This window comes from Chelonia mydas, chromosome 24 (genome assembly GCF_015237465.2).
Source record: "Chelonia mydas isolate rCheMyd1 chromosome 24, rCheMyd1.pri.v2, whole genome shotgun sequence".
Taxonomy (NCBI): domain Eukaryota; kingdom Metazoa; phylum Chordata; order Testudines; family Cheloniidae; genus Chelonia; species Chelonia mydas.
This window is the reverse complement of record NC_051264.2, coordinates 8869892-8894318: the sequence shown is the minus strand read 5'-3', so window position 1 is coordinate 8894318 and position 24427 is coordinate 8869892. Positions and strand designations below refer to the sequence as shown.

The following is a 24427-nucleotide window of genomic DNA, read 5'->3' as shown; positions in this document are numbered from 1 at the left end:
TCCCTATGGAATCGTAGGTCATTTTCATCTTTAATTTCACATAAGTATTATCTACTCCAGCCTCTCAGCCGGCACAGAAGGCTGACCCTTCCCCAGGGCTTTTGCCCAGTTTAGTTTTCGTGTCCCAAGCAGTGGGGGGTCTCCCCACTTCCCTTTGGGGCACCTGGCACTGGCCACTGTTAGAAGACAGGATACTGGGCTAGATGGACCTTTGGTCTGACCCAGTATGGCCTTTCTTATGTTCCACAATCTAAGAGATCTTATTGTCAAAAAGCATCTCCTGACGTTCAATCTATATTTTCCTTGTCTCCAATATCATCCCCATCCTGTCCACTGTAAGCAATTCCTCTCTCGCGCTGCTTGGCATGTGTATTAAAACATTTGTGGATTGCTATGCTCCCACTTAGCCAGGCTATACGGACTTCACACTTAGTCTTTCCTCAATTCAATCCCCCTCCTGTCTCCCTCACCACATTTCTTTGCTTTTTAATGAGCTAACTTCAGTTTATATCTTTCTGGTGCCAGAAATGAGCAACACCACAGGTGCTGTCTCGGAGCGATACACAGCAGAATCTCATTTATATCCGGTTTCTCAGCATATCTTACATGTTCTTTCACTTCCACTACTAAACTGGTAGAGACTCTTACCGGATGCACTGAAAGCTAGACAATAGTTACAGACGGTGTGTAGCACGAGAAGCAGGCTGTAGGTCTTTACCTAAACAGAGCAATGATGCATAGACTAGAACGGATGTTCTACAGGGCATCTAGACTCTTCCAGCTAGCTATACACTGCCACTGGGTTTCAAGATTAAAAGTGTTAATTATGAGGAATACCACATATCTCATACATGTGCATGTGTATAAAAACCTAGGCAATTTAGTTAGGCACAGGTGTCTGCAGCTGGTTTATAAATAGGACATAAATGTTTGCAAAGAGTCTGATTGGCTACAATAAAAGTCTGCCATGTTCAAGCATGACATGAATAACCATGGTTAGTGAAGCCTGAAGAATAGATTTCTCTCCTGAGGGAGAAAGGCAGAAGCCAACACCACACAGAGTCCCTTCAGGTTACAGAACAGGCATTTAAACTGTAAGTGGATCTCACACGCTTCAGGCAACATTGATGTGAGAACTATAAAACTGAAATCACTGATATGAAGGTAACAACTATCGCTATAAAATATAGATTTTTTTTTGCTCTTCTACTGCCCCTTCTATCCAAGGGTCTGAAGGCATTTTACAAACATTAAGCCTTCCCAACAACCCTCTGGAGGTATTTAAGTATTTGTGACGTTGCACTCCATATGCTTTAAGGAAGTATGCTATGAATATGACATAACTGGAATGTGCTTTAAGCTAAATAACCCTTGTATGGTGTGATGAAAAAACTTCACTGTATTTTCCACTGAATGCATCCGATGAAGTGAGCTGTAGCTCACGAAAGCTTATGCTCAAATAAATTTGTTAGTCTCTAAGGTGCCACAAGTCCTCCTCTTCTTTTTATTAAAAAACTTGTAATCTACTAAGTGTGTTCATCCCATTTGTTTGCATGTACTATTTCTATATCTAGAGTTAGGAGAATAAAATATAAACTTGGGTCACTGATGTAAACATATTAAGTGGAGGCCATTAAGGGTGCTCCAGAAACAATCAGTTGTAAATGGCCCTAGTTACTTGAAAGCCTTCCTGTGTACGGTCGGGCCAGCCCATTGGGAATGGAGACTAGGGGTCTTACAGTGACATGTGACCAAGTCACCTGTAAATGAAATCCATCTTAAATCTGGTACTTTTCCATTTAGAAGGAGGGGTGGGGACCCAGAGAGACAAAAGATTCCCGCCTTGTGCCAAAGCCATAAAAGAGGGTGGAGAAGGACAAAGGTGGCAGCCAGTCATGATAAATCCCCTGCTTACCACTTGAGATGTCTGCTGGATCTAACAAAGACTATACAGGGGAAAGGATTGGGCCCAGACTAGGAAGGAGTCTAGTCTGTGAAAGAAGCTTATTGGAATATCTCTGAGAGTGAGATATTACCTGTAATCAGTTTCTTCACATATTAGGCTTAGACTTGCGTGTTTTGTTTTATTTTGCTTTGTGACTTACCTTGTTCTGGCTGTTATTACTTGAAACCACTTAAATCCTGCTTTTTATACTTAATAAACCCAGAGTAAGTGATTAATACCTGGGGGTGCAAACAGCTGTGCATATCTCTCTATCAGTGATATAGAGGGCGAACAATTTACAAATTTACCCTGTATAAGCTTTATACAGAGTAAAACAGATTTATTTGGGGTTTGGATCCCATTGGGAGCTGGGTGTCTGGGTGCTGGAGACAGGTAACCTGGTGAGCTGTTTTTAGTTAAGGTCTGCAGCGTTGGGAGTGTGGCCCGGACCCTGGGCCTGTGTTGCAGCAGGCTAGAGTGTCTGGCTCAACAAAGCAGGGTTCTGGAGTCCCAAGCTGGCAGGGAAAATGGGCTCAGAGGTAATTTCAGCACATCAGGTCACAGTCCCAAAGGGATCTCTGTCACTGAACCTGTCACAGTATTATCCTCTTTTTATGAAAAAATAAGGAATAGAAAAATGTAGCGACCCAAGGTCATGCAGCAATACAGTGGCAGATCTAGGAACTGAACCCAGGAGTCCTGGCTCCCAGCCACCACTTCTCTAACCACTAGCATGCATTGCCTCTTTGAGAACACCCTATCATCCTTGGCAAATATTTTAAGGTTGGCTGGCTATATCAATAAATGCCAACCCTCTTCAGTGTGTTGCTTCTAAACTGGTTGTACGAGAACAGCATTGAGTCACTTTATGAGCCCACTGTAAGGTTTCATTTACCATCCTTTTCTTACTGTTTCACATAGTGAAATAATCTGTGGAAATAATCCTAGAACACGATAAGACTTCAAATCTACTCATTAGAGGAGCAAGACAGAGTCAGGTACACATTTCCAAGACCTCATTTACACAGGAGGAATTCAACTTATTTGACTAACAAAATGGTATGTAAGACACTGTAAATAATTATATTAAAAAGACAAACCCCACAGCTCTCAATAAGTGATTTTTGATCATGGACTACATATTCAATACATGGGAAGCCAATTAGGAATCCCAAAGTGAGAATGTGCACTGTTAGAAAAATGGTACAAATTGAAGAGAGATGCCCTTGATTAAAAATGAAAAATGTTTCATAACAAGAGAAGAGTTATTAGGGAACATCAGTTTTGATCTAAAGTAATTTCATCAGACAGAAAACTGATTTTTGTGGAAAAAGCAAATTAAATCCCATCTGGCAGACAACTTGTAAGAAAATTTAAGGAAACAGCATTTCCTCTAACTAGAGGGGAGAACACACACAGACGGGTTTGAATAAGTATTCAGAATTCGTATCATCAGCCAGGGTTATTCACCTGCGTTAAAGCTTGTAATTTCTTTTTAAATGTAATTTTTTATATCTCCATAGATGGGTATTTATTGACGAGATACAATATCTAACTTGCAGGCCCCCTCATGACTTCTTGTTTGCTTTAGTCAAAATTGTACAAACAAAATTTCCCAAAGCTCTGTTTATCTTGTATTTCACTGCAGGCTATTGAAAAGCATAAACTGGACAAATGTTATCCTTGTGTTCAGATCAAAATGTTATCAACTTCTCTGTTTTGCCTCTGCATAAGACAGGATAGCAGAACTTTGCTACAGCTCAAGAGGACTCAGCCAATAGAATGCATGCACTGGGCATAAAATGCTGGCATAGAAATGCTCTTGCAATGCAGTGTTCTACATGGAGTGGCTTAATATCAGAGCTGTTTAAGGGCCACTGCCAGGTGACCAGAGATTAGTATTTCAGGACACAGAGGAAATGCTGCTGTAAAATAAGGAAGCGAGGCAACCCAGCCACTAGAACAAAACTGGCCAAACTTACGGAACAGAATGATTTATCAACACTTTCCGTACTCGATGAGAATTCCTGGGAAAAGGATGAAAGGATTTTTTTTTTTATTTTTTTATTTTTTTTTAGAAAAATAAAGAAAGAAAGAAGGGGGAGAAAAGGCAATAGTTTAGCTCCAATTTTATAAGACCATTTTTCATTTATTTAAAAAAAAAATCAGGCTTGCTAACCTTTAATAAGAAATTGCAAAATCTGATAGAGAATCTTATTTTACGATGGTCATTGGATAATACTAGAGTGATCAGGGGTTAATGGATCTGGCAATAACTTTATGAATCTAAATTTATTACTAGTATGATGCCATATATGTCCATGAAGCTTTTCAAACACAGACAGGGTTCCCTGCTCCAAAAATCTTACAATCTAAGTTAGATCTGATTAGATTAGGTCTGTTATTGTTGAAATCTTGTAAACAGTGTCAAATGACTTTATTTTCATTGGTCAAAATCTTTCCAAAATACTTCATCACACAAAAATGAAGGTCAAAAGTACTCCAGATTCTCCAAAACATATTAGTGCTATCAAATATCTGTTGTAGCGTCCAAATCAGTTTGTATTATTTAAAACGCAGTAGTGCCTAGAGGCCCAAATCAAGGATCATGGTCCTCCTGTGCTAGGTGCTGCATGCAAAACAAGCATGCCCCAAACAATTCACAATCAAAACTACAAAAGTTTTCCTTCACCACTGCATCCATCTACAATTTTCCATTGAGTACTTTAATTTGAACAGCTTTTTCACTAGAAAATTATCCTCATGGTAATTTATCCTAGAACCAGACTAAAAAACCCAACAATTAAGCCATTTGTTCAATGAAGTTTGCGAGGCGGAACTCTAATCAGGAGACAAGTATACTGAAGAAGTAGATTCACCATACTACCAGCAAACCTCCTTTGTATCAGCAGGGCCGCAAACACAAACTATGAATCAGACTTCTCTGCAAGCAGAGAAAGATGAATTTTGTGTAGCTGCTGTAATGGTTATTTTAGGTTCCATCACAAATCATTCCTGAGTAGATAGATGACCTCAATTTAATGTCGCTTGCTTGACTCCTTAGATTCATAACACAGTCTGCGCGTAATCTTGTAGTTTACATTTACATGGTCCCTACTCATTTTATGGTCCCCATAATTTTCCAATATCCAAAAGTGAAAAACAAGAGGCAGCAGCAGGGGTACAGAAGAGAACTGTTAATATAAATGAACAATAACTATTCTACCCACAGAGCTAAGTGCAAATACAGCCTAGATTACACATTCTTGCAGACCAAGGGTGCTCAAGGCAACAGGGGCACTGGCACCGACAGATCACCAAGCAGTTCTGGTAATTGAACAGAACTCCTAGTCATTTTTCTCTCCACTTCACACCGCAGGAAGAAATTCCAACACAATTTCATGTTTGGAACCCAACCCAGCAGATGATCATGGCACTCCAGAATTTACCCCATTCACTGGAGAGACTTCCCCATGCTTGACAGGAATTCAGACAGCTTCCAAACCATGTCTGACAGCTGCAATAGGAGCTTGTTAAAAACCTGGCTAAGCTATGCAGTGTCCAGACCACGTGTCTACACTTGAAATGGAAGCAGCTGCAATTGGCACCATTTCATACAAATTCAGTGCAGCCCATGGTCTCCTGGAATGCTACCAATATGGGCCTCATGAGGCCAAACCCAGGGCAACCTCTCCTCTACTCCGATTCCTGTAGAACAGAAGTGATTTACACCAAGATGTGCTGACACCATAATCCAATCCAGAAATGTAAGATGGTGCAGAACATGGTGACCTATTTAAAAGCAGTGCTTCTCGGCAGCACTGTGTGACACCACTGCTTTGCGGTCTGCACTGGCTGCCTAATGGTTTCCAGACTGAGTTTAAGGTGTTTGCTTTGGCCTATAAGTCCACAAACGGCCTGAGATCTTTCTAATTGAGACATAACCTCTTTCCTCATGCCACACTGCCAAAGTCGCCGGGGCAAAGCTGGCTCCCCCGTGATTTAAAAAAAAGGTGGGAGGAGGGAACCTGAAGAGCACTTTCCATGAAGGGTTCATGAGATGAGCTCCATACCACCTGCCCTGGAAACAAACCTGGGTCTGTTTACCTTCAGTGCACACTACAAGTAGTAATTTGCATGGACTGCTGCAGAGGATGGGATGCAGATGGGATGTGGGGAAGGAGAGTTCTGTGTTTGTTAGGGATTCGGGTCCGACAGCAGTCATTTAATTTTATGTTTGTAATTTGAAGCAGACGTGCCGGAAGTTTTGGCTAGGATTTATGGTATAAATCTGAATAAATAATAATAAATGTTTATATTTCAGCAAAACTCTCCCCCTTTGGTTTACCTCTGGCTCAAAGGCAGCAATATTCTGATTTCTTGAATAAAATAGGGTTAAAAACAAAACCAGTATTTCTGTAGTGCCTCATTTAAAATCCTTCAATCTGTTATTTTCATACAAAAAGAAAGATAATATTGAAGCCTCACACCCTTGAGACTGGTGTGTAATTGATTTAATTCATTTCCCAAAGAGAAACAAACAGACCTGTTTTTAGCATGTTAATTACAGGGACATGCTAATTCCACAAGGCTTAATCTTACTCGAGAAATAATCTCATTTAAATTAATAACTTCCTCATGAGCACATTAAAAAAACCCTCCCAATTCTTAGGCCACAATGGTGGGTGGGCGCGTGCGCACGTATTTTAAGCAACAGCCTTGGAAGACTCATCAGGAAGCAACTATTTGCTTTCAACCTCAGGAAACAAAGCGCAAAATAGGTAAACAATCCAAATATAAATATTAACAAGGGATTTTCACACAGATAAACATGCACACGAGCCGAGCTCAATCAACTTCATAAGGCTGTGGTTTGCACTTGCTGATTATTGAAGTTCTGTATTTGAAGAAGAGCCTTTCCTTTCATCACGCAGTTTTCCCTGCCCTGGATTCCACAGAGGAGTCGGAGCCCTGAGTTTGTGGCTTGTTAATTAATTCTGCAGACCTGCATTCAGCATGACAACTTCACTGCAGGACGAAGTTAAATGAACAGGTGAGTTGGGAGGTAAAGATCATTTAAGCAGATTACTGTTTTGCAGCAGACAACTGAAAAGGAAGAATTGATGATGGAATGTTTCAATGGTATGTTTCACCTCTACCTCACAAATTCAAGTGCAGACTAAAAGTTGTTACCATCTGAGGCTGTTTCTGGTGCCATGTGTCTCTGTCCAGTTCCCAAGAGTTGAATGTCCACATTAAAAAAACCCAGAAGTGGCACTCGCTGGCCCTCTTAGTCTCAAAGGCTGTGTCTTCACTGCAAGATTAGCTCCGGCTTGGGAACATCCCTACTACAAAGCACTACTTGTGCCACACCTGTGTGGCTGCATCCACAACAGTGCTGTAGTAGCCCATGGGATAGATTTCTAGGATATCTCATGGTTCTTAGCGGTGCATTATACTGGTGCATTATACTCTATTAAGTTATTCACAGTGTACTGTACGAAAACTTGTCTGTCCTTCCTTGGCTCCTGTGCAGAAATGCTCTTACTGATAGCTCACCACAGCTTTACCAGAAGGCTGGGGCCAACTTCGAGCAGGGGGTCTCCTGCTTCGAGCAGGGGGTTGGACTAGATGACCTTCTGGGGTCCCTTCCAACCCTGATATTCTATGATTCTATGAACTTCTGGCCAACTGGCAGCACAGGAGAAGGATTTCTTGAGTAACATCTCTGTTCAAATGCTGTAGAAGTGCAGCAGAAATGAAGAAGGCAAATGTGGGGCTGAAGTGCAGTGCAGAAGAAGGGAGGACTTAGATAAGAAAGTGCAGCCCAGGTGGAATTGTAGGATCGATTGGAGGACTAACAGCACCTGAGTGTTCTCAGAGCAAAGCAGGTGGAATACCAGCCTGTGGTTAAAGGAAACCTCCCCTCAGCTGTGCCTGCTAGCACCAAAAAGCATCCTGGAGTCCATGTGAGAGGTGTTTCTGTGTGGAATGAGGGCTAGAGGCAACACCTGAGCTATAGCCCTGGTTAAGTCTGCCGTGAAGACATACCCAGAGAGATCAAGGACGAAATGGACCATGCAGAATGAACTCCCTCCCCTCTCAAAGTTGGCCCTCCTGTCCTAGAAAAGAAGTTGACACTTCCATGCTGTACCTGCTCTGTAATTAGATTTCAATCTCCAGGGCTGTCAACACAAGACCTTACATGAGCCCTGAAGTCACAAATGCAAATTTAAAAAGCTGGCAAGAGAAACTATTAAACCAGGTGAATTGCATTTGTTTGAAATGAAACATTCCTCAACACCACAGCCCCCCATAAGAAAACCCAGCAAAGAAAATCCTTCCATACACCTCTCTCTTTCTTGCGCTTTATTTGCAATTCCAGGCAGGTTTTACAACAGTTTTGCACATCGCCACAATTTTTTTTTGGCTCAATACTTCTACCACTGATTTCCTAATTGCATAAAGAAGTAGAGAAAATAATAAAAGTATGAGGTATCATTCTGTTTCTTGATACAGACCTTGGGATAGTTACCAAGGAAGGTTTGAGCTTGTCAGCACATCAAAAACTGCTCTCGTTTAAACAAACCAGTTTAAAAATCTATTTAGTTGAACCAGAATGGACACACACATATCTGTGGAAAGTTATCTCTATTTATCATGCACTGGTAAATTTACTGACAAGCTAAAACTGATATAAGCCAGGTCTAAATCAATTCAAAAGCATCACACAAAGTTGCACCAATTTAACTAAAATCAGCGTAAAGTCAGACCTAGTTAACTACAGCAACAGAGTGTGTCGACCCACCTTGAGATACTGGGCTGACCTAATCGCTGCTGTGCGTCACTGGAGACTTTGGAAAACATGCTATAGAGGCCTTATCACACATTCTATCTGTATGCAAGTAGTCTCACTAGCTTCGATGACACTCCTGACACAGCTAATTTCTGCACAATAAGGCCTTCAACTGGAATATGTCCTTGGTCTCCAACTCTACCCTGGCACTTGTGTGCTGTCTTTTCCGATTAACGAACAAGGAGTTTGAGATTTTCTCAAATGGACTACTGCTCAACTCATAGGGTTGCCAGGTGCCTGGACACCAAAAGCCTGGTTACTGAGGGTGGGGGGGAGGGATGTGCCAGGTCATCAACCCATGCCAGCCCCTAATAGCTGGGGCCACCTCCTGCCTGCATCTTGAGGGCAGGTAGGCAGACATCAGGCTCCGCATCCGGCTGCAGCTCCCCTCCCAGCCCCAGAGCAGAGGGACGCCAGCTGGGGGTCAGTGGGAGGAGATGGAGAGGAACCAGTGACCGGGACAGCAGCGAGTGATGGGGAAGGGGAGGAGCGAGTTGGGGGCGGGGTCCAGTTTTCAGCCATTAGAAAGCTGACAACCCTACTAACTCAGTGCAACTAGTACTTGTGGGGAGGGGGCTGTCTGGGCTAAGAGAGGTTAAAGAAAGGATTCTTGTCCTGCACCTCCCAAAACAGGAGAAATCCTATCGCCAAAACATATCTTTCTCCCCTATGAATGCTCTGTTGTGCCACAAGATCTAGAAGCTACAGTCCATCTAGTAAATTAAGTTGGGCTTTGTTCCTATAACTGTTCAGATACCAGGTGCAGGAAACATTCATTATTTCAGAAATTTGATGTCAGAGATGCCAGCATCTCTTTACCTTACCAGCTAAATACTGTAATGGATAGATTCCTTCCTAATACCACAGATTACCACTTTTATAAAAGGCACCCTGGTGCCTGACACCACTGTGAGCTGCTAGCTTGACTAACCACGGTGTTTGAAATCAAAACAAGCACAGCAGGACATGCCTATGTAAGAACTAGCCTGGTGATGACTTGCTTAAAGCAGCTCTTAGCACAAGTACCACCAAGCTACTGCAAACTAGCAACCTGCGCTACACAGAGCCAAATCGTTTTTGATCTTTTAGAGTTAAATAAAACCTTTGTCCAGTAAGAATAAATATACTCTCTCACAAGTAGTCAGGATGGAATTAGGGCCAGGCAGAGGGCCTGAGCAGGACAAGAGTATTGTTCTAGCCTGTGCACTGGCTTTCTGCAGAGGGGTCTATTTCACCTTTAGAGATCTGTAATGCAGGATCGAGAGATTTCACTGAAACGATGTTATTCGTGTGCTTTATTTATCTATTTTTAAAAGCATTTTCAAAAGTAAAGCAATTGAAACTTAAAGATTTAGAAAATCATACTGGAATTACCAGTATGTAAATTAATAGGCTCTCATGTTAAAGAGAAAATCCCACTGCAAAGAAAAGGAGTTTAAATAGTGTTTTATGTGGAAACAGAAGTGCTTCAGACTGAACACATTCGGGATTACAAAGCAAGATACCTTGCCTCCCTCTGAAAAATGTCTTCAAGTAACCATTTATAAGCAGAAAACCAGGAACTGCTAGTCTGTGTATGCAAGAGAAAAGGGGGGTGGGGGGGGGGAGTACACTACAATTGGCTGTCAAATGCCATTCTGTCATGCTCCTTCTTTTGAGCAGAAAAACGGGATCCCCACCTCTAAAGCAAAGCCGCAACGTGCTTTGCCCAGTTCTGCAAGGCGCTGAACATCCTTCGATCCCTATTAGGACCACCGGGCATTGAGATGCACCCATACCTCATAGGATTAGGTCCATAGTTTCTTTGCAGTAAAGCAGCCCTAACGTTTGTTATCCACAACTTAAATACATTACCAATTTGAAAACCAGTAGTGACTGAACTGCACAATGACTGATTATATATTAATTAGATATTTCTGCTGTACTAAGCAGGCTGGAGTATGAATAGCTGACTGTTCATGGGCTGTGGCCATAAAGTGCATTTCTTCCACATTACAGTGATAACCTTTGTTGCAGAGTTTAACACTGGACTCCTTCTATCACACAATGGGCCAACTCCAGCAACTGTGACCCAGGTTGAGACACACAGACAGAGTCTGAACGAGTCAACAAAGAGAATGAAAATTATAATATGGTTGAGTCAGCGGATGGGATGCTTGGAATTTTTCTTGTTAAAGGCGATACTTGCTTAATCCCGGCCAAAATTAAATAAGTGATTTTTTTTTAAACCAAATATAAACTGAAGCAAATATGCCAACTACAGACATACTCAGAGGGTGAATGGTGGAGTTTCAGAAACTTCTGGGTAAAAGACAAAGGAAAGAAAAGCAGGCCAGCACTCCAGAGATCCAAACTCAATTCCCATCCAGCCTCTTCTGTCCCATGCCAACAGCAGCTGGGATTGCATTACACGGTTTACAAGCTACCCCATTTCCTCACTCAAAGAATGAAAACTACAGTGTAATCTACAAGCTGTTACAAAGAGCAAGTCTCACTTCACTTTGGAAAATGGGACTTAGGCTGCTAAGTCAGTTAGATGCTTTTGAAAATGCTACCTTAAGTCATTAAAAACAATGAACCCGATTCCCCATCCATCCTAAAGCCCTTTTAACGCCACCGTGGCAGCGTCAAGGAGCTTTAGGTTATATGAGCATCAGTCCCATTGTTTTTAAAGTACACTGAAATGCAATAAAAAGCCAACAGGAGTCCTCCTCTTGACAGTCTCACACAACATTCTAGGACCAGACATTTAGATCTCATTGGAAACCATTTAAAATGAGTGCTTTTCAAAGCTGTTTTAAAGACAGCTTTGGAAACCTCAACCTTTGAGTAGGATTTAAACACACAACTCCCACTAATTTCAAATGGGCGTTGTGTGGGTAAATCCCATAGCTGGATTTTTAAAGCTCAAACAAAATCTATACTTTGACCAAAAATGTTTAATATAAATTAACAGGTGTTTTTATACAAATTGTACTTTAACTGGATAATTACAAACCACATCTGAATTCTCACAGCCCCAAGTCAGGCTCTCTACTATATCAACTCCCAGTCCACTGGGCTGAAAGGAGATACTGGTCCCTTTGGTTCTCTTTGAACAATTAGTTTATATACACAAAAAGAAAAGTAGTAGTAGTGGCACCTTAGAGACTAACAAATTTATCTGAGCATAAGCTTTCGTAAGCTACAGCTCTCTTCATCGGATACACATACACTCTTATTTAGTAACTACCTAGCATTAAGAGCTATTCTAACAAATCCCGGTAGCTTCCTTTTGATGGACAGACATAATGTAGCACTCATCTACACAGGAACGTTTTACCAGTTATACCGGTTTAATTATAAACTGCTATAGCTCTTATTCTAGAATAAGAGTCGCTTGTTTTGGTTTATGTTAAACCCCTTCCAAAGAGACATAAAATAAACAAACAAAAACCCACTCTCATTCTGGATTAAGAATATGGGCGGTTATAACAGTATAACTATCTGTTTAAATTGACACCTTCATTTATGCAAGTATAACTTTCCCATGTAGACATCTCCTAACTCTGAAGGGAAACTCAACCAGTCTGACTAAAAAAAAGGGATGCCCAAGATTGCATAAGGAGGAAGGGAACTCAATTCTCTTGGTATTCAGGATTAGAAACCTGGGGACTCATCCAGGATTCCTGACATGCTAAACTAAGCACCTTATTCTAACAGGCACATTCACAGAGGATCTGATCCAACTCATTTAATTTAATGAACTTTGGAGAGGGTGAAAGAATTGGATAGAAATAAAGGGCAATTCCATTTAATGCTTATCTAGGAAAGCAATTAAGAGTCGATTCACTTGAAGAAATGAGCAAATTCCTGAGCTCTACAAATCAGCAGGTTCTATTAGCTTAGACTGAACTATGATAGTAATAAAAGTATCACCTCACACTGCCAGAATTCAATAAGTCAGTTGCTACCTGCTGCCTTCTTTAAACTATCCAGGCAAATAGGTGCTTCTAAAAACCAAACTTGATAGACGTTTGACCCTTTGGTTTTATGGAAAAGCCAATTTACCATGTGTACTGTCAGCACAGTGTGTAGATTATCTATCAGCCAATTTCCAGCTTCTATTAAACATACACGCATATACAGACAAAAAGAAACTCAAATCAATGTGAGCTCTGTTAATATAGACCTGTGGGTCATGGAGTCTTTTTAAAATCTTATTTATATGTTCCCCTAGTATAGACCTCGTGGTTTTTACAAATAACAGAGCAAATTTCCTGCTTTGAAGAGCTTATAGTCGACATAGCCAAAACAAAGCAGAGTGGCCACACCTTGCTTGGCTTGTGCTCTGTTAGCTGCAAGATTTTTAAAAAATATTTGAAAGTGTAATGAGAGCTTAATGAATGGATAAATGATATGAAGTCTGAGCAGGGTTGAACTGTTAGCTATAGAAAGGTTACCAGAAGAGATGAAGATTTAGGAGAGGCTTGAAGGAGAAGAACAAGTCTCGCTTGGAGTACTAGAATGGGCTCTCTTCCCAACTTTGGGGAGCAGCATGACAAAAGAAGGTACAGAGTCACCAGTGGGTGGGGACAGGTTTGGTAAGGCAGAGTTGGCAGAGCATAGTCCATGAGTGGGAAGTTAGTAAGAGCCGACACTTGGGTGGGGTAATAAAAAGGGAGTGAAGGTAAGATACAACTGAACCTTATTTCTTGCCACGGTTGTTTGACCCAAGTCAGGATTACAAAGGTCATACAATCCATTGACTTCAATCGCTGCTCTTACAAGGCCATGCCATGTTGCAGAACCTTAAAGCAACGATCCTGAGCACAGTACAGAATGGAGCAGAAAGTCAGTCTGAGCACTCCTGCACTGTCCCGTAATTTGACTTATTTACTGATGCAACAGATGTTTGCAACATCTTACAGAAACATGAGCCAATGCTAGTTCAGGGAAGGAACAGCTACTGCACAGTGCAAGTCAACTTCCTCAAAGGTTCAGTTTCCATTTTATTTTTAATTAAGCCATTGCCCTTCACTGAACATCTCTGCAGCTCATGTTGGTATGACAAGCAGACGACATAAACCACAGGACGGCCTGCATCAAATATGTAAATGCACAAACTAATAGATTTATCTTCCCCTCCAGAGAAGGCGTTAGAAAACATGTTTACAAGGCCACCAGTAAGATCTGGTTCTGCTCCCCAAACTAGTGTGAAGGCTGAAAACCCCAAGACACAGTGTAATGGTAGCCATGGAAATGAAAGCAGTATGGGATTCCTGTAGCACTAATTACCTATGGAGACGGACAAGTATCAGTTGATGGTTTCACACATGGCAAAAATTTATCATGAAGTTAAGTTAATGTGTAACAATCAAATGGAAAGTAAAGGACCAAGTGACTAGACTGATGAACAAAGGGCATAGAAGGGTACGGCTGATGGTTCATTTGGCTGACTAAAGATTATGGAAGGCTTAGCTTGTATCATTAGAAATGAGACACAAAGCTGTGACCTTAGTCAAAGCACCACAACAGGTACAGGGAATCTAGTGCATTTGGACAGGAATGGCAGATAACTAAAACTGCTGTGGAATTCAATGTTTAGCTTTTTGCTAACCTTACAAACTTTAGGCGTGACCCTGAGAAGCTCAGAATGTCTTAGCACCTACCCTCATTCAATTTTAATGTTTTCAGCTGTGTTTAACAGGGAGGAAATGGTACAATTTGCTTCTTCAGTTCTAGAGGGCTGCTGAACATGAGATGGAAGGAAGTAAAAGTGGGGTACAGGCCTAAACCCTCTTAGTAACCCAAACCCAACAACAAAACGGTGTGAACATTGCCACAAAGCCTGAACGCAAACAAACCAAATCAACATGCCTGGAGGAAATCAGCACTTCCTCTACCACAGTCACTGGGGACCTTGGGAGATGAGAGGAGGAATCCAGGAACAACCTTCAATGATGTGTCTCAGTGATTTCATTCTCACCTCGCTGGTTAATTGCGCAGGTGAAACAAGCTCACAAGAGGCACCTGCAGCTCAGCAGCACCTTAGCAGGAAAATATCCCATGCTCACAACATTCTCATCTCTCCCTGGGTGCATCCGCTGGACACAAAGGAGCACTGAGATTGCAAGCACCCAAACCAGAACTGACAGTTGTATCTGACATCCCAGCTGTGTGTTCATTCCTCAATGGTGGATTCTAGCAGGGCAGGCACATTTGGGGCATCAGAGAAAGGCAGGGCCACATCCACCACGGCTGAATTGGCCTCATTAGCACTACAAAAAGTAATCTTCCCTCTGTTGATATTCACCCCTTCTTGTCAACTGTTGGAAATGGGCCACATCCACCCTAATTGAATTGGCCTCATTAGCACTGATCCCCCACTCAGTAAGGCAACTCCATCTTTTCATGTGCTGTGTATTTATACCTGCCTACTGTATTTTCCACTCCATGCATCTGATGAAGTGCGTTATAGCCCATGAAAGCTTATGCCCAAATAAATTTGTTAGTCTCTAAGGTGCCACAAGGACTCCTCGTTGTTTTTAGAAAGGCAGGGGAAATTCTCTGCCCTTCACAGATTGCCAGCTCAGCCACCAGTGAAAGAGTTATTCCTGGATGCTTCAGTTCAATATCGGTCAGTTTCACTTTGTTTGTGCTAATGTGCTGCCAGCCTACCTTCAGGGAGCCTGCCAGGAAATTATTTTAGAAAACAAAACAGTGGGAAAATGAGTGTGTTTAAAGCAGGCCAAAAGCCAACTCCTCGCCCTAGCAACTCAGAGATATAGATTTGACACATGTGAACCATTAGTAAATGTCCACATTTGTCACCAGGGCAACAAGAAGCCATGAACCTTAAATTCTCTAGACTGTCTCATAAAAATCTGAAGTTCACAGCACATTCATGACACTTGCAGCCTTTGACCATTCATTAAAAGTGCCTTTTGCCTGTTTATTTTCACCACATATTTCTCTCTGCACCAAGGAGAGACTCAAAATCAAATTCTAGGTTTATTTTTAATGAACTTCTTATGGTTTTATAGCATCAGGCTCGCACTTGTAGAGCTTTACAAAATTTAAGAATAATGCTCAGCACAAGTTTTCTACCCAATGAACACAGCTCATCATGACCGTGAAAAACAATTTAAGTGATCTTTGTAAAACATACAAAGCTGGACATGCCTGGTTTCATTTAAAAAGACACTTTCACTTCTCAGGAATCCTTCCTGCAAGGCTCTCTCAACATTTATAACTGTGCACTACCTAATCGAGGTATCCAAGTCATCTTACTTGATACCCCTAGAGGTACTTCTAACACCTTCTTCCCAATTAGACTCTTCTCTTCAGGGAAGTGGCCATCTGACCATTATTATTTGTATTATGGTAGTGGCCAAACGCTCCAGCCAAGTGCATGGCATGGCCCCAAGTGCATCCCCCAATTTACAGATGGGGAACTGAGGCACAGAGCAGCTGAATGACCTGCCCAGGGTCACACGGACACTAGCAGAACAGAACAGAGTTCTCCTGCCCATGCCTGTCTCCTGGACCATAACACCAAGGCACACTTCCTCCCTTTCCTTACTCTTCATATAACCTTTATTGTTGTACTAGCTCCAGGTTACGTTTATGATGCATTGCAAAACTAATGTACTTTTGTTTTTAAAGGGGACGGGGAACCAGATTATGGATGCTAGGACAGCAAGGTGGGGGAAAAGGGAGAGAATGTTTACAACTGATAAAAAGCAGGTTTTAGATTCAGAATACTTCTAGAGCAGTAGTTCTTAACCTGTGGTGCATGCACCCCCCAGGGGTGCGAGATGTCCTTTCTGGGGGTGCGAGACATGCCAGATTTTTTTAGAAGGCAAATCATCGAACACAAATTAAGCACAGGCATGTAAGTACAACTACTTTGTTTCATCAAACCTATGTATTTATTAACATTATAAATTTAACGATTACTGTAATATACAAACAAAAAAATATATCTAGGTTTAAAGAACTGACCTACTTCAACGATTTTTGATAAGGGGTGCGAGAACATATTTTGAGAACCAAAGGGATGCAGGCTGCAGTAAAGGTAAAGCACCACTGTTCTAGAGAATTAGTTTTTATACAAAGTGCAGAGAGATTTGTATTTACACAACCCTCTAGCACCACTTCTTAAAATATTGCTAATGCTGCTTAAGACACTGATATAAATGCCTACATATTTAGTTTCAAACTCGTATTACTCCAAAGCTCTGAGCTACTTTGCCATACCAAGCTGAAATGTTTCTAACCAGCTGCAGAGAAACTGGCATTTAAAAGCTCTAGTTTTCAATACTTAGTCTTGGCAGCCAGCCTAGATTCTTAACTATTATTCAATTAGCAGTCTTCTACTTAAAATGTTTACCTTACTAGTTGAACCAGCATAATCATTCTGTTTATGTGCAGCAAACTAAATTAGGAGCAGAGTCTGTGAGGACCCAAGAACCATCGACTCCCAGTTCATAATAAGAGCTTGGGCAGGTCTGTAGTTAACAAAAAAATTTCCATTTAGATTAGATGGTTTTAATTTACTGAATTAGAATGAAAAATCAGAATCCTTTTGCTCTCTGGTTTTTAAAATCTTGGGGGTGGCAGGAGGAGGAGGGACAGGCGCGACGGAGTGAATGAGCCATACAAAAAGATTACTTTGCTGCTATTCTCCATGACAAAGATTCTAGGAGGAATTTCAGTTGGATCTCTTTTTTGCACAGCCTAACAAAGTGCAGCACTGTCCTTCATCACAAGAGCTCTCTCATTATGTCACATGATACTGTAGACAAAATACTGCTTAGTAACTTTAGACAAGGCCCAAGTTATTGTTTTATTAAAACATACTGTCGTTCCAAAAAAAGACCCTGTATGAACTCATCTCTGAAAGAAGTAGCTATGTTCTTAGTCATTTATGTCCACATCTCTCCCCTCAAAAAAAAAAAATCACTGCTCAGTTTGCAGTATCACAATTCAGTGGTGCGATATAGACGGATTATTTATTACTTGTATTACAATGGGGCCCAGGATTCATAGGATCCCATCGTACTAGCCACTGTACAAACTCAGAACAAAAAAAAATGTCCTTCTCTCAAAGAGCTTAGCGGAAATCAGGAGTGAGGTGCACTGGAAGGGCTGGGAGTTTAGAGAGCAGACTGGAATGGAAGAGGGTTGCAGAGGGTCAGGATTGTGGGACACTAGAAGAGCTAATGTGGAAGATCAGAACTTTAATCCCAGTGGATTCTGCAAACTCAAAACAGCAGAGCATTGGCTGAGCTGTGCTGGGAGCCTGGACTAGCAAAATCAAGAGAACTGGCACAGTTGTTGAGAGATGGAGTCCATTTACTTACCTATTCAGAGGGGAGCTGTATGGATTAATGTATGTACAGTGTTTTCGAAGTACAAAGATGATATATAAATGATAAGTAGAAATATCAGGAGGTGCTGAAAATGAGGACTGTCTGCACAGCATTGTCAGCCCCCTCTCTTCGAGCACAGTGTGCAGGTCACCAAAAGTTGAGCCCTATCATTGCCTCCTATACCAAAATATTGTAGAGTAGCAGGCTGGACCTGCAGGACATCAGCTATGGAACTAGTTAATGTAGCACTACCATTGATACTATTCACAAAGTATTCGCCAGCTCCAGTGACACGGAAGTTCACGAGGAAACTGATGCAGATATGTTTACATACTGTCAGGGAAGCATTTTTTACTTTGCAACAAACCTCATTCTAAGGACACTCAAGAGAATGTTCTGCATCTTTACAGTAAATCCTATTAGACTTATGGTGGGGATTTGAGAAAACAAAACTTGTTTTCTTTATTTAAACAAAGCCAAGAAATGAAACTCATCAGCAGATGAGACGACTTCCTTCACTTTAAATTTAAACTTCCCACCTCCCAAAAAAATATAAAGCCTTAACTGGGGTCGATAAGAGACAAGCCCTGAATGAGCCATAAGACAGGTTAGCTGCCTGTCTTGTGGCTCATTGGGGGCCTGTCTCTTTTTGAAATTTAATCAACTGACATGAGACGTGCTGGTTTCCACTTGCAAACAGTAATTGCTGTCTGCAACACAACACTAAACCCTTGTACAAAAGACTATGACTCTGTTTCTTAGGAATTTCTAACCTTCACTCCAGTCAGCTCTGTCCAGAACCTTTTGTGCAGACCAGTTTTACCAACAGAATTGCCCAAATCCACCTTGTTGCTATTCAGGGGAAACTGTTGGGTAACATGATCTTACTCCCCCAGTTAACTTGACACATTCACTGAGTCAGCAAGCAACAGCCTCTCTTTACCCTGCCCCAGAATGGTGACATCATTCCAATAGTTGTCACCACAGCAACTCTTCTCCCAGATATGGCGCAAGCAGATCTCCCTGTACATAGGTTGCAGAGCCAGAAAAGACTGCAAGACACTTATCCCTTAAGTTTCAACTGAGAAAAAGAGGGGGGGGGGGGGCTTCCTTAAAAAAAATTAGACCTAAATTGTGACTTGGAGTTTCCAAGAACCATTGCCATGGCTGAATAAGCAAGCATGGTTTCCAAATGGTGTTCAGTATAGACTGAAATGATCTTGTCAGCAAATAGGGTGATGCAAAAGAAACAGATTTCTTTCCACTACCAACAATGCACTCTGGTGCTAACAAAACTGCCGGGATCATTTTCCAGCCCAGGCACAAAATTTACTTGCCAACTCTTTATGACAATATATAATTTTTCTGTCAAAGACAGTTACTCATCCTCAGCAAGTAGAATTTTACAAGGCTGATTTATAGGTGCTGTAGACCCTGGACAATTTGCCCATCAGTAAATCATCATTTGGCACCGAGAACTGGTTAGTAGGTTCAGAGTTTGTAGAGGGTGTATCACATTGCTTTCTGGCCCCGCCTTGGCACCTCCATTTCCAGCAGGGATAAAGGGGAAGGGAGGAATTCTGGACATGACGTAAAGGAAGAAAAAGAGACATCACAGCTGCAAACTCAAGTGACAGGAAGGACGGTGATGACCATGACAAAGGAAAGAAAGGGGAAAGAAGAATCCCCTCAAGCAAAAGGAGCAGAGAATCCATCTCTGGTGCATGGAACGATGTTTGAGAGAATTTTTGTAGCCGGTACCCAATGGAAAACTCCAACAGAGACATATATTGTGAAGAGATAGATAACAGCAACACCTCTGAAATTGTAGGGCATCTGTATCGTATGGCTTCTTCGCTGGGAAGATTGTAGGAATCCTTCATGTTACAGGATGTTCTCAGACATCTCATAGGTTGCATGTGCCCAGCAATGGCATTTCAGACTATTTTCTATGAATGGAGCACTGGACAGTATTCCACTGTCTTCTGTTTCTGCTTCTGAATCAAGTTACAGCAAGTTATCGTGTGTCCAGGTCTCAAGTTCTTCAGGTGGAAAATTAAGGTCGCTAAGTAACTGTAACCAGTGTCCTCATACAGACAGTACTGGAGCTGGTGAGCAGGCAAACCTAGAGTCCCCGTGGTGGTGAAAGCATCAGAAATACCTTGATAGGGAAAGCTGAGGAAAAGATTCCAGGAACGGAGAAGATGACAGCAACTCAGTCTGTTCCCTGAGCCACAAGGATTCAAAGTGACAATGCCATCCATTTCACCCTTGCAGCTTTTTGCTACAAAAGCCCATGCACTCGTTGAAGGGAAACTAATACAGGATAAAACATATACCATTAAAACTTTTCATGAGGTTCAGTTTCGACTGCACAACCTGGCAAGAATTAAAAAGAAACACAAGCAAGAGCACTTGAAATAATGCACCTCATGTATGGTTATTACTGAGGTTATGCAGCATGACGTGACAACTGGAACAAGAAGATCTTAACTGAAAGAGTTGTATGCGGTAATAAAATGCTACAGTCTCAGATAGCAGCACATGAAAGGCCAAATTCATCCCTGGTGTAATTCCACTGCCTTCAACAGGAGCTGTACATATTACACCAGAGCTCAAACTGGCCCAAAGTGAAACAATCATGTATCTATAAATGAACACTTGAAAGCAGGTCTTTCCCACAAGGAAGAGAGTTCTGGTTAAACAGCAAAGAGGCACGAGGAAGTCACAGTGCTGGAAAATTCCCAACCTTCTAGTTTAGAAGGCACCTCAAAACTGTTTGCATGCCTGTTCAACTTCAGTGGAAAGAACATTTTAATAAAATCAAATATTTTAAAGAACCAAACCTCCTAAAATCTTTTTGGGGGGGATGGAGTGCAGGGGAAGACAGAGGGAACAAAGATCTAGTTACAGGATTTCTTGATACTATGACACTTGATTAACAGGGTATGTGGTTTATATTCCAGGGAGCAAAAGGACCCATCTGCTTTCCATCATGGCCCCCTAGCCCTATCTGTCATGCTCACAAGATACCATGGCATTCATCTATATGGAACATTAGGGGGCAGAGACTTGCACTTAAGATGAGAAACAGAAGTGCTTTAGTATCCCAAGACAGACAGAAATGGTGATTTATTACAGCGCTGTAAAGAAAGCCAATTGTCTCACCATAAAAATCCAGGTAACCCTTATCTCTAGTGTTACTGTGGTAACTCCTACATCCTTGTTTACCAATTGGATTGTAGCACCATGCCTCTGAGCTCCAGAAGTGCTCTCTACCCCAATCTCTCATTCAACCCGCACTAGCCAGACCCGTGAAGCATGCTGGCACCAGATTGCTTGGCAACTGATCGGATTGTACTAACATCCCTCCCGATTATGTTCTAAAAGGAAGGCATTTAAAATAAAAAAGTATTAATGCCTGCTTTAAACCAGACTAGCTTCATCCGGAACTGAAGGTACTGACAAAGGCTTGAGTGAACCAGAAGCAGTACGAACGTATGTCTCACTTAAGGGTCCATAAACAAGGATGGCGGGGCAATAATAATCTTTAAATTAAAGATTCATCCTTATTCAAACCACAAGATAACATTAATTAGCTCAGTGTTTCAGTTCTTCCTGATTCCGACAGGCTTTTTCCTAGTGCCGAAGTTAGTCAATTCCCATTGTTTTTAGTTTAAATATTCTCCTAGACCAGATTAGAGCTAATGGAATGATTTACTTTTCTCAGAAATCTGGCGCTCCACTCCATCCCCCCATACCCAGCCTCTCCTGAACTGCGGTCCTGAATTTGTCTCACTTAAATGCAAGCATGTCAGAAATATTTGTAAAGCCAAGTGTAAGTTTATAGCGCTACAGAAGTGTTCTGATAATAGTATAGGCCAACTGGTGAAAGTTCAATACTTTATCCCTGGCCTGGTCACATCTGAGGTTTTTACAGGTCTAAAAACGAGACAAATCTGACTATTTAATGAATGTCCCTGGCAGGATGATGCAGCGTAAGACCAGATGTTTGGATGAGGGCATCGTCAATAAAATCAGAGTTGAAGGAAAGCTTAGTCATGATCCTTGCCAGTAACCCACTTACTTAATCTTAATCCCGAAACAAGTTTTCAATTTATAATCAAATTCCGCAATCTCTAAAAAGAAAGAATTTTGAGGAGTCAGAAAAAGGTAGAGAAACTTTCTCCTGGGGCATGATTAAAGTATATTACTTATGGTTCATAACCAAGTTAAATGAGGCCAGCAAGGGCTGAAGTGGAGAGTGACACGTTATTGGTGGAGACTTTGCTGCCTCTGCTGCTCATCCACCTGGTCAGTGCCTGGAGGCACTTAGTACTGATCAAATTATCCTAACCGAACCTTAAGAATAGCAGCAATTCACTGGGGCAGTTAGAGCCTCTGGGCCCAATACTCATTGATGCTAATGCCCTATGCCGTTCTAGTGGCCCAAAGAGGCTGGAAACAACCCCGAGATCCCTCTGCACAGGGCTCTAAAGGGACCCTGCACCAACGTACGTTGAGAATCTAGTTGGAGTGCACTGCACTACGGCTATTCTCAGCTTCCCAGGAGCCAAGGAAAGCACAGCATTACGTTAGAGCATATTTGCACCCAAAGGGCAGGGCTCTGCATGGCCCCAGAATACCGGGGGTGGGGGGTGTGTGTGTGAAAAAAGGTTTAGAGACACCTTAGCCCCCACACGCAGACACTGTTCCAAGTGCAAAGGTGGAGTGACTGAGAATTACTTAGCATTAAATAGCTGCCTCTTAAGACTATCTGACAGTCTGCAGAAGAGTGTGTTTTCACAGGAGTTTAGCTGTTTTAACATAAGACGATGTTTCGAGGAATTTAAACAGCAAACGGACGATCTTAACCAGCCTCTTGAACGCTCTGAAGCGGGGAAAGTTTTTAAAGAGCCTGGATAGCGGAGGCCTCCTCCACTGCCATACACCATTTAAAAGGCTTGCGTGGCCTCTGGACCGAAATATGTTTTAAACATTGCCAAGAGAAACTCTTCTCAGTGCAGCTTTACATAAATTATAGATGAAAGCTTCAGTTTCCATTATATGAGCAGCTGCAGCCAGTATGAGCTAAGGAGACCTCCACGTGTCCTGCTTTCTGTCAGCCAGCTGTTTTCTACCAAACAGTGAACTGTCAGGGACATGAAACATTCACTTACCCTACCCACATGGTGCCTTCCCCTTGGCTCATGACATGCGAATTCGCAGGGTTGGGAAAACAGGACATTTTTAACTACTTATCAGCCAGGCTGTGTTCAGCTGACATAATTAATACTTCATGTTTCTGAAGAGCCTCTTTCTTAAAGGCTCACAAAAAAGCTTTCTCAAGTTCTATACATACAAGAATTACACAGCCCCCTCTGGCACTGCATAACAGAGGGGATGGGGATCATTAGCAAAGGATGTCAGCTAAACTCCCTGCTGTTACAGAAACAACCACAAGATCTTTAGTGTCTAGACAGAGCAGAGAGCAACTTGGTTGTCTATTATTCAGAGGAGACCTTGAAAAACAGGCATACACCCAGAGAAAGCTGCATGGAATTAAATTTATCTGTCTTGGAAAGACCAAGGGCTGAGTCAGCCCTGCTGTGATTTGAACCTGTGGAGTAATGTATAGGTGTATCAACCCTAATTCTCTGCCAGCTAAACCATCCCTTTTGGTTAGATGATTCGCTACCCCAAGAGAGTATTTCAACTGCTTGAGTTAAGACAGAGGAAGTGATGCATTGCTTCTCTCCAATTTGTTGAGCACAGCTCACAGATCTGCACTCTTAACACCTCAATTCCCTGTCCTCTCACCCTCTAACACTGTAGTACTGGAAATAAGACCTGCACTACTCATTACCTTGGTTTCCAAAAGAACATGTGGAGAAAGCATCAAGGTCATTTGAAAGCAATGTAATAAAGCTCAGATTACCAGATTTTTCCTTTCCTTTCCCTCCCTCAAAAACCAAGGGTACAGCTTTATCCTTTTGTTCTGAAAGACTATCTGCCAGACCTGTGAAATGGATGTAGGGGAGTCTAGATTCCTTTTGTAAGAAATGTAGCTCAAGCATCAGAAATAAACACAGTATCTGGCAAACAGATAAAGCACTCTGTAGAGGCAACAATATGATTGAAAAGGCTATACAAAATCCATGTCTACATGCATAACTTTTCTACACTTAAAAATAACCAGTGTCATCCAGCTAGTCACAAGGCCTGAGAGTGCCATTCAGGTCTGGAAGAAGTATGACATGGGAAAATGTA

General features: G+C 41.8%; 1 protein-coding gene across 3 annotated transcripts in view; it reads right to left on the bottom strand.

Annotated features, from left to right (window-relative positions):
* PI4KB (phosphatidylinositol 4-kinase beta) overlaps positions 1–24427 on the bottom strand; it is a 57237-nt gene that overhangs the window by 17540 nt on the left and 15270 nt on the right. Inside the window, exon 3 of one of the 3 annotated variants that reach the window (XM_037882633.2) lies at positions 3928–3972. The exons of the other annotated variants lie outside the window; for them this stretch is intronic. Within the exon in view, the coding sequence (XP_037738561.1) occupies positions 3928–3972 (45 nt within the window). The remainder of the gene's footprint in view (positions 1–3927; positions 3973–24427) is intronic. 3 annotated transcript variants of the gene reach the window in all.